This window comes from Quercus lobata, chromosome 5 (assembly GCF_001633185.2).
Source record: "Quercus lobata isolate SW786 chromosome 5, ValleyOak3.0 Primary Assembly, whole genome shotgun sequence".
NCBI lineage: Eukaryota > Viridiplantae > Streptophyta > Magnoliopsida > Fagales > Fagaceae > Quercus > Quercus lobata.
The window spans coordinates 67,883,861-67,895,010 of NC_044908.1; the positions used below are offsets into that span (position 1 = coordinate 67,883,861).

At 29.6% G+C, this 11,150-nt stretch overlaps 1 protein-coding gene across 2 annotated transcripts; it reads right to left on the reverse strand.

Annotated features, from left to right (window-relative positions):
* Positions 1-503: 503 nt before the first annotated feature.
* On the reverse strand, positions 504-10,899 carry LOC115989517 (heavy metal-associated isoprenylated plant protein 7-like). 2 transcript variants are annotated; one of them, XM_031113213.1, is made up of 5 exons: positions 10,626-10,899; positions 10,175-10,340; positions 9,530-9,723; positions 6,015-6,105; positions 504-1,098 (listed from the first exon to the last, which is right to left on the reverse strand). In XM_031113213.1, the coding sequence occupies exons 1-5, from the start codon at positions 10,632-10,634 to the stop codon at positions 773-775; spliced, it is 786 nt and encodes a 261-aa protein (XP_030969073.1). In that variant the 5' UTR covers positions 10,635-10,899; the 3' UTR covers positions 504-772. The 2 variants fall into 2 exon arrangements, with proteins under 2 accessions (XP_030969073.1, XP_030969072.1); XM_031113212.1 differs by lacking the exon at positions 10,626-10,899 and having other exon boundaries at positions 10,175-10,352.
* Positions 10,900-11,150: the final 251 nt, after the last annotated feature.

An 11,150-nucleotide genomic window follows, 5' to 3' on the forward strand; every position in this document is an offset into this window, starting at 1 on the left:
GAGAGAAAAAGAGAGTGGGGTTACGGATTAGTAAGAGATTGTGGGGCCCACTCTCATGTAAATGGGAGGATGCATGCATTTGAAACACCTTGTATTTTATCTTAGGGAGGAAAATTAGGATCCACTCTTATGTGAGTGTGAGGATGCATGCATCCGAAACACCTTGTATTTTATCCTAGGGAGGAAAATTGTTAGGAATTATGATCTTGTGGTGACAAATACACTGACGCTTAAGGTGGCAAAAGATGAGAGAGGGGGTACTGAATGATTGTACAATTTTTTTATTTTTTGTTTTATGTTAATTTATTTGTAGAATTGAATTGATTGTATGTGATAGTCTCTATACTATTATTTGGAAAAATCTAATGTGGCAATTGTAGTAAAGATCCAAATTAAATTTATTCTCAACTTATTGTTCAGAGTATAAAATAGTTAAAATTCTTAGGATCTTTTTATTTCTAATCAAGGGGTCCCATGAATTTCATTGTCTAAAATACTATCAATGAAATAAACACAACTATCTGTGCCAAATTCTTAGATACAAAAACTTAGGCCAACATTGCTCAGTACTGCCAGTTTTTAGAGATGTCCATAGTCCACAGGTACATACTTCGAACCTCAAGACGCATAATATTTATATGGGATGCCGAGGTCGGCATAGCCCCCTTGATTTCTGTTCTTGCCAATGTCTTATTAACATATCTAAGTACATATTAGAAAATTGCATAGGGCAGACTAAAACTACATCAAAAGTACTTACATATAGCATTAATCACATAACAGAGCAAGCATTAGGATTCTCATCACTGAAAATCTGAGGATATGCATACGTATACTCCAAGTACTTGGGTGGCAAATATTCACTTTTCTTGATATCACTCTTCTTGTCATCGTCTCCCTTGCCTTCTTCACCATCTTTCTTTTCTTCTTCCTTCTTCTCTTCTTCTTTCTTCTCTTCTTCCTTCTTTTCTTCATCTTTCACTATTGAAGCCTGCTTCTTGGTTCTCTTGTACACATAATCAACCAGCATTGTTGGTTCCACCACTCCCTTTACTACTACCTGATTATTAGCTAGGTCTGCTGACACTGATTCAACGCCTGCAGTACACTCCAACTTCTCAAAGTGCATCCAATAGGGACTTCAATACAGTTGCTACCATATATAGTATGTGTTCAACTTTTTTCCTTTCTTTTTCTTTTTGGTGCTCTATGGTTACTCAATGGTTAATATTGAACTATTGGGAATATTCATGAATCATGATTATAAATCAACAAATTATATTCAATCTGTTCGACATGACTTTCGCTGTTATGATCAACCATTACTAAGACCTAAGGGAATCCTCGTAAGTTTCTTTTCATTTATACTTGATTAGCATAGCATCATCTTTTACAAGTGTTTGTACCAATATGGATTTTATTTTATATTCTTACATTCCCGGAGTCTCATTTGTTAGAAAGCACTAAGAGCATTCACAACAAACTGATCAAAGCTCTCAAAATGCTAAAAAGTTATTTTTTAGCAACACAAACAATAAAATGCTTCTATATCAATGGTGCTCAAGAAAAGTTGACCCATGTAATCGGGTGAAGGTTAAAACTGGAGTAAACCTTGGAAGTTTGGTTGTTAAAATGAGAGAATTATGCTCAAGCAAAAGTTGACCCATGTAATCTACCATTTATTTCTACATGGCATCCAAGTTTAGGCATATAAATTACTCTCTCTCTCTTTTTTTTTTTTTTTTTTTTTTTTTTTTTATTATTAGAAGAACACATAAATTACTTGAGTGACTGTGGTTATCCACCCGTTCAGATTTTATTTTTTTCTTTTTGAGAAAGACAAATTTTCTTTTTTTGAGAAAGACAAATTTTCTTTTTTTGAGAAGACATCCTTTCAGATTTGATTGGCTTTTAAAGTCCTAACCTAATAACAAAAAGGAATATTAAATCTACTACTAATATAGTTAAAAAATAATTTAAAAATTATATGACAATGAATGTGATTAATATTACATCAACAATATAATTAATAAATGGAAAATACTAAAATTAGTTACTACCAATTTATAGATAATAATGAATGTGATTAATATCACTTCAATAACATAATAAATATCCTAATTACTTTTTTTATAATTGCTGACATGAAAGTTTTTATTTATTTTTTATTTTTTTAGAGAGTTTCAACTTATGGCATCCGCTCTTGATAAATCTTTATCATCAGTTCAAAACACCAATCAGTTTTTGGTGTAGGCGGAGATTGAACTCCATACAACCATCAGAGATTTTACCAGTTGAGTTAACTAGAATCCACTAATGACAAGAAAGTTGAAACATTGGTTTGTAAGTTTTATATAATGAAATTTGTAATGTCCTTGATTACTTTTTCTTGTTGTGCTTAAAATAACATATTAAGTTGTAAAATTTGAATGATTTTATATAATCCATTTCACGTATAAAAACCGAAATATATTCACACGTGTGTGGAGTTTGGACTTTGGATTGGGTTGGTATAATTGGATACAAAAAGATAACCGAAAGGAATCGAACAAATTTTATCCAAATTAAAGTAAAAAAAGTGATTGACAGTTGACATGCAATACGAATAGATTTGATTGCATGCATCACTAATTCACTATTAAAGAAAAGAATCTTCTTCGGGGGAGAATTATCTTTTGATTAGAGCAAGAGCAATTAGTAAAGAAACACTTGTAATCAACTTCATTGTATAATCAACTTCTTTTTTTCATATTCATTATTATTCAGTCCACTAAAGAAACAAAACTAGCCAGGCTAATCCAAATATGATGTTAGTCTTGAAACTGATAGATAATAATCATTGTCAAGGAATTGCGGATTTTGAGTATTCGACTTTCAAAAAATTTCCTCTGTATTTTAAGTAAAAATTTACTTTTATCTATTTTAGTTAATTGCGTTAGTAAACACTCAAATCTGATTCTCTATTCTATTTTCTTTTTTATTAATTTAAATATTATTATTATTATTTTTTTTTTCACTTTTCAAAATGCAAAATGCTTTTTTTTTTTTTTTTTTTATATCAATTACTGAGACACTAATATATATATATAAAAAAAAAAAAAAAAAAACGTGTTTAAAGAAGCAAAATAGTAAAATGTTATTTTAGAGGATATATAGGGAAGCCAATGTGGAGGTGTTTTTTTAGGATTCACCCTCTAAATTGATCTCTTATTGTATTTAGGGAGATTAATGTAAATGCCCTTAAACACTTTTGAAACAGAAAAACGAGGTGAGCCCCTAGCTTTTTAAATCCTCCTCCACCCTTATATACTTAAAAAAAAAAAGGTTTTATGTAAATTTTATCTAATGGCCCGCTGATATTGTTTTTTTTTTTTTTTAAATAGCATTTTATGTAAATGACTACTACATTATTTTCTTTTTCTTATGTAAATGATCAGTTGATTACATCATTTTCTTGCACTTGTTACTTCTATAAGATAGGTAACTCGCTCTCTTTTATTTCATCCAAATTTGAGGTTTAAATGTTTAGCTACCAAAAACTCATATGTTCATGTGTGGATTTGTTATTTTTTGAAGTTAGCCTCATGACACTTCTATTTATATCAGTTTTCTAAATGTGTAATATTAGTAAAAATATGAGTGAGATGTTTAAAACTCTTGGTCTAAGATGGTTTTCAACAAAATCATGGTTTAAGCATGAAACTAATAAAAGAATTAAAAAGGCAAAAAAGTAACCAAAAGAATGACATACCAGAACTCATTAGGAACAAGGGGCATCCAATTTTCCTTTTCCTTGTTGTGTGCTAGCGTTCTTAAAAAATTCTGTATTTTAAAAGAAAATGAGAGTATATAGATATTGGTGAAGGTTTAAATGGTTGTAACTGTTTGTCAGTGGATAAACTTTTTGATTGGCTTAATGAATAAGTTTTAGTTGAATATAACAGCTTGATAGTGGGTTTGGATGAGGATCATTATTTAAATTGAAATTGAAACATGGGATGTTTAGATTTCTAGATGAGGGATTTTTTAAATTTGTAATTTTATTTATCTAACCCAATTATTTAAAATTTTCAAACAGATAAATTTGAGGGTATTTTGGGACATGAAAAATTTAGAGTCCACGATTTGAAAGCTAGCTTAAAAAATAGAAACTACTTAAATAATAGTATAAATAAATATGGGTTTGGATTAGGTCCAGTATTCCTAGTGCATTGGACTCAGTCAGGTTGTGACATGTGTTCAAAAATGGACACATGTTACCATTTTAACAAGTTCAATGCCACTGAACACTAGACCCAAACTGCTCCCAATAAATATATAGATATAGATAAATGACTGAATCATTATTATTTTTCTCTAATTATTAGTTCATTAAACCAAAACATATTCAGTAAATATTTTTAATTGAAACTTTATTTTTCAAAAAGAAAACTTTTTTTTTTTTGTATTTTTCTATTTGAAGAATTAGAGAAATGGACACTACGTTTTTATTATTATATTTTAGAAGAAATGAAAATTAAGAATATGTGGTTCAAATTTAGAGATTCTATTGCATTTGTTATCTATGAAAAACAAGGTCTTAAATTTATTTATATTATTATTATATTTTTTCTTATATAGAATTGTATAGGTTTAGACATGTAAAGTGATTTTTTAATTTAAATTATTTAACATTGATTATTACTCTAGAAACTCCAAATCTCAGTTTTCAAATATTTACTTCTGTCATGGCCTCCTATCATTATAAATTGAAGGCCCACAAATTACCTTGGCCACCTAAACTACAAAAAGGATCTAAAAATTGCAAACGGCGTTAGGCCCAATGGATCAATCACTTTTTTTTTTTTCGTGAATACATAATTTCTATTTTTTATATCGTCATGCTAATGAGTGCCTTTAAAGTATTAATTAATAATTTAGTTAAAGAAAGTTTTTATGAAAAAAAAAAAAACAATTAATATTGTGACAGTTTTTTTTTTTTTAATTTCCCAAAAAAGTGATGTAAAAACTTTTCTAAAATTGATTGTTAACCAATGAACTAAGAGCACTCATTAACATTTCCTTATATATATATATATATATATCTAAAATATATTTCTACTCTAACATAATCTAAATGTATGTATGTGAAGTTCATTTTCGAAGACTTGAACATGGATTCTTGCCCCTTACACTCCACAAATGTTTATACTTATAGGGTGACCATCGCACTAATGTGGCGTTTGGTACAGGTTAATGTTTTAGAATTCTTAAAAATGTTTAAAGATTCTCAAGCTTGGTTGCAAATCGCACTAAGGAATCAGATGCCAGGAGAATTTGGATTCTCCTTTTAAACCCCTCTCAGTAGAAATGTGGATTCCCTTTAAAACAGGTGAGTATCTAGATTCCTAAACTTAAAATAAATTGTATTTTTTATAAATTGACAATTTTAACCATTTTTCCTTATTATTTAAGTAATTAAGATAAAATATTAAACCGAACATTCAAATCTAAGAATAGAATGGGAAAAATAAATGATTCATTTAAGATTTTTGGGAATAAACTAAATATTACCATCTCATATTCCTAAGAATCTTAAGAGATTTCTAATGAAACTAAATATAGGAATAGATACATTCTTAGGCATCTAGATGGAAAGGAATCACATTTTTAAGAATCATATTTCTAGGAATCTGAATGCCAGGAGTAATATGAATTCCTCCATACCAAATGCCACATAAAGGTTTGCAGTGTTACATCAGTTCCATTTTAAAGGCAAGGGATATTGTTCTTTACCTTTTTACCATTTAACCTGTTCACTTAATTTTGTATTTGAGAAACCAGATAGGAAAAGTGTGGTGACTTTCCCAATTTAATGGAATAAAAAAAAAAAAAAAAGACAATTTTTGTGAGCATGTATACTCTGATTTGGGCATAATCTTTAAGGTAGTGTTAGACGATTAGAAGGTGACATCATGATCTAGTAACTTTAGATAAGTAAGAAATGATAATGATTAATGACAAATGTACCGTACCTTTTATCTTTCTGATTCGCTTCTGTAAAACTTGAGCGCATGCTTCGCAATGCATTCGAACTTTTAGTACAACTGTTACAACAGCAGGAGGCTGACAAAGGAGATTCAATAATTTGGTCAAATACAATTATTTCTAAACAATTAGTCTATTTTTTTTTTCTATAAATCTTTTTGCATTGTAGTGTCACTAATAAACTTACATAGAAGTGATGTTACCCTAATTACTGCTTGTAATTTTAGTAATTACAAAATATAATATTAGTATATTACTAAGAGGCTAAGATTACTTTAGAGTTATGTTAAAAGAGTGTTTTTAGAGCATTTATTAATATACCATTTTAAAAAAAATTGAATATTACTTTCATGGTAAATATAAAAAGCAGCAAAAAAAGTTAGTAATTTTTTTTTCTTTTTTGATAAAATTTTTAAAAAATAGTTCTTAAACCAATGCTATTAAAAGTTAAAGCATTTATTAATTTTTCCCATTACTTAATTCAAAAACCCTAATAAGTACATTAATAAAAAAAGAGTGGGTAGTAGATGTTCAATGTCTTAACAATGATAAGGTGTTTGTCTAATGATTCATAAGCCATATTTCATTCTTCATATTTATGAGTACGATCAAGTCTGATAACTTTTGATCATCTTAAAATCCATCTTATATTTAAACAATGTATGAGAGGAGTAAATGTTTCTTTTAAAAATATTAGAAAGCGTCAACTAATTAAGTTACAAGACTCTTAACTAATTAAAGTATTTTGTGAATCCTAAATAAGCTTGTCATGTCATGCTCATGCAAGTATATAGTACTTTATTTCTTTGATTTTTGGGGTAGCATTTTAATGAACAATTAATGTTTGGTCCCACTACTCTTGTTTGAATTACATTTCGTATTGTGGGGTGGGCACTGGGCGGCAAGTAAACTGAAGATCCCAAAATAGGGTTAGGAGGTAACTTTCAAAGGACAAGAGTACAACAATTATAAACTTTGACTAGAAGACATGCTCGACTGGCCTATTCAGGGAGCTCATATGTTTCTTATTTTAAACACATTTAACACCAGCAAAAAGGACTAATATATTAATACAAAAGCCAAAAGGATCAGTTAATGTATGCTCTAAAGACTATCCTTTAATAGAAAACCTTTTAAGGATCAGTTAATGTATGCTTTAAAGACTATCATTTTATGAAAAATTGAAAAAATTGTCAAATCAGTTAGTTATTTTTTCATTTTTTTTATAAAAGGTCAAAATAGGGTTAGGAGGTAACTTTCAAAGGACAAGAGTACGACAATTATAAGCTTTGCCTACAAGATATGCTCGACCGGCCTATTCAGAGAGCTCATATTTTTCTTATTTTAAATACATTTAACATCGGCAAAAAGGACTAATATATTAACACAAAAGCCAAAAGGATCAGTTAATATATGCTTTAAAGACATACATTTAACTATTCTTTAATAGAAAACTTTTTATGAAAAATTGAAAAAACTATCAAAACAGTTAGTTATTTTTTCATTTTTTTTATAAAAGGTCAAAATAGGGTTAGGTAGTAACTTTCAAAGGACAAGAGTACGACAATTATAAGCCTTGCCTACAAGACATGCTCGGCCGGCCTATTCAGAGAGCTCATATTTTTCTTATTTTAAATACATTTAACACCGACAAAAAGGACTAATATATTAACACAAAAGTCAAAAGGATCAGTTAATGTATACTCTAAAGATATACATTTAACTATCTTTTAATAGAAAATTTTTTATGAAAAACTGAAAAAACTGTTAAATCAGATAGTTATTTTTTCAATTTTTTATAAAAGATTTTAAAAAATAATTTACTAACGTATATCTTAAAGCATATGTTAAGAAAATCCTAACACAAATATGAACTTTAAAGTTTTCTCGGTCAATGTCGTATATATTGATTTTCATTGTGGGTAAATAAAAGGAAAACTAGAGAAAATTCTCCATATTTTTGAAGCATGAAAAAAATGATACTCTCTCTTTCTACCATAAATTTACTACATGTACTCTACTATTAATGTAAGAGTAAAAAACAATTTTCTCCGCTAATCTAGGCACGAGTGGAAGGGGGGTGAAAAACCCGTGATGGTTGCAGTCCAGTACATATAACTTTTGGTATTTGTGGGTTGTGGTTTTGGCCTAGCTAGCCAGTGACAGTCTCATTGTAAAATGTGCCTAGCTATTTAAGTGGGGTCAATGTTTTGGGGCCTTGAGAGAGCGAAAGAGAAGTAGTGGGGTTAACCTTTGCTGCCCATTTTGTTTTGTTACTTTCATGTGTCAGCATGAAAACAGTGGCTACAACCATGCAACTTGCAAGTGGGTTTGTGGGCTGGAGTCCAAAGTCGATAGGAAACTTTACATGCCTTCATTTCATTATCACCTCAATTTTTGAGACTGTTAGACTGTGGTGAGTACATAGAAATGTAGATGGCAAGGTAAGTAGAGGAGAGAAATTTGAAATCAATGAAAAAAAGGGAGGAAAAGGAAATGGGAAGGAGTGATGATGCCAATGCGATCCTTCTAGATCATTTGAAAATACGAGAGGAGAGGGGACGAGACTTTAACACACTATAAATTCTATTAAAAAAGTATAATAACTTTTAAAATAGAATGAGGCAAATTATGCTGCATAGAACATGTTTTCATTCTCATGAGCAACATGGAATAATCACTTTCCTTTTATATAACAAACACACAAAGAAGAAAGAAAGAGAAGAAAAAAAAAAGATTTTGTTTAAAGTTTAAATAGATTTGTGAAACTTATTTTGGTACTCACATTAAAGATCATTTAGTTAGGACCATAATAATAAAATTAGATACTTGTAACGTCCTTTCTTTCTCTTTTTACTTTTTACTTTTTACCACCCTTTCTCCTTCTCTCTCTATCATTTGCATTTTTTTATTTCTACCAACAAACAGTCTCATATGATAATCATTAAATTTATGATACCTTGGCTTGATGGTTCTTTTCTATCAAAATATTAATAATTTTTTAAGATGATGTTAAATTGAAGGGTCTTATCAAAGTCCATGAATGATTATTCATTGATTGAGCTGTCGAATCCAAAAAATTGGATGCTATCATATATATATATATATATATATATTATGTAGGTTCACAAGTTTTTTTTTTTTTTTTTTAAATATCTATTTTAATTTAAGTTAGAATTCAATCTTCTATTCATTGGCAATAATAAACTTTATCACCATACCTTTTTTTCTTTTGATAATCACTTTATCACCATACTTGTACTTGATATCTTGATATACTTTATACTTAGTACTATATGGTACACACTTATTATTATTATTATTATTATTATTATTATGGTACACACTTATTTTTATTATGTACCCTATCTAACTAATCTTAACTATTGGTATGATTGTAAAAAAAAAAAAAATCTGTAAAATTCTCTGCTAGAGTGCCAGTATGGTTAATTTATTGAAACAGCAAATTACTTGTGTGAACACTGTCCATCTAAGAATTTACCTCTTCTTTCTTCTCTTCCTTCTGTTCCTTGTTTTCTTCTTTGTTCTCCTCGGGGGGTTTTGGCAAAGGTGAAATTATCTCCACCTTCCTTCCACTTTTCTTTTGTAGCCTTTCGCATACCTTTATTGGGTCTGCTGCTTTACCTTTCACCACCACTTTGCTGGTCTTGCTATCTGTAGTTACCTCCTCCACTCCTGTAACAAAATTTATATAATTATTAACATTGTTAACTTTTGCAGTAATCTTTTTCTATGGTAGGTAAAAATAGGGAAAAAAAAAGGTGCACATAAATTATGTTCTCTCTAATTAAAAAACGTGTTAAACATTTCTAAAATTATGATATATTTTCCAATCTCAGTTAAATACCAATTCTTGTTGGCTAATGAACGATGTTATATATGCCCTGTAAAAGGTTTTATAAAGTAATGATTAAGAGTTTGGAGCAAAAACAAAAGCGTAATAATGATTAAGAATATGCTTAATGGATCTCATGTTACAGGTATTTACTTAAAAACAAAAAAAGATAAAAGTAATGGCTAGCTAGAAACAAGGCCTCTCCCTAGTCCCTACATGCATTTCCAAATTAGATAGGTGAAAAATTCAAAATGGCTTTAGAATAAAATGAGTATAAGGAAGTGAAGTGACCTTCAAATCCCTTCAAGGCTCTTGCCACTTTCCTAACACAGGCTTCACAATGCATATCAACCTTGAGTACAATCTCTGGTGGTTCTTCTTTCTTCTTTTCTTCCTTTTTCTCTTCTTCCTTCTTTTCTTCTTTGCTTTCCTCTTTCTTTTCCTCTTCCTTGTTCTCCTTCAGTACCATAAAGAAAATATCATGAATATATACAAATATCAGAAACTTGAGCTTTTAAATATCTCTCCCATAACATATATAAAATTATAAAAATAACCTACCTATATAAACACAAAATACATGGAACCAAGCTACAAACAAAATCATTTTGACAGTGAAGAAGATCAACCAAAGAAATTAAGTAGTCCATGTTCAAACAAACAATGATAGAAAGAAAGAAAAAAAATGTACACACAAAAATATATAAAAAAACAATTTCTGTGTGATAATAAAAGAACTTACTTCACCCATATCTGTGATGCTTTTCAAACTCTGAAAGTTTTCTTCTTTGAGATAGTCTAATGAGAAAGGGAGTATGTTATGGTAGCAATGGAGGCTGTTCAAGCTTCTCTTTCTCTCGCTGTCTCGGCGTCCCTCTCTCTCTTTCTATGTGTGGTGGTGTGTGGGAGAGAAAGAACATTTAAGTAACATGGGGATTCTGCAAATCTGAGGTGGAATCGTTTAATGCAGCCTAGACATTACGTCCTTAGCTGACTCAGCTTCTCACAAAATTGCCCTTCATTTCCTTTCAAATGACTTTGCATGTCGTACTAGTACCACATTAAAAGAGTAGGACAACTTGGTCAAATAGTTCCTATGTACAATGTAGAGTATAGTGTAGTCCAATATTTTTTGTCATGATATTTTTCTCTTTTTTCTTTTTCTTTTTTGATGAATTCATCATCTTCTTGATCTGATACATATCTCATCTAGAGTATAATATAGATAAATTTTAAGGAGATAACTTTCAAGGATTCTTTATGTAAT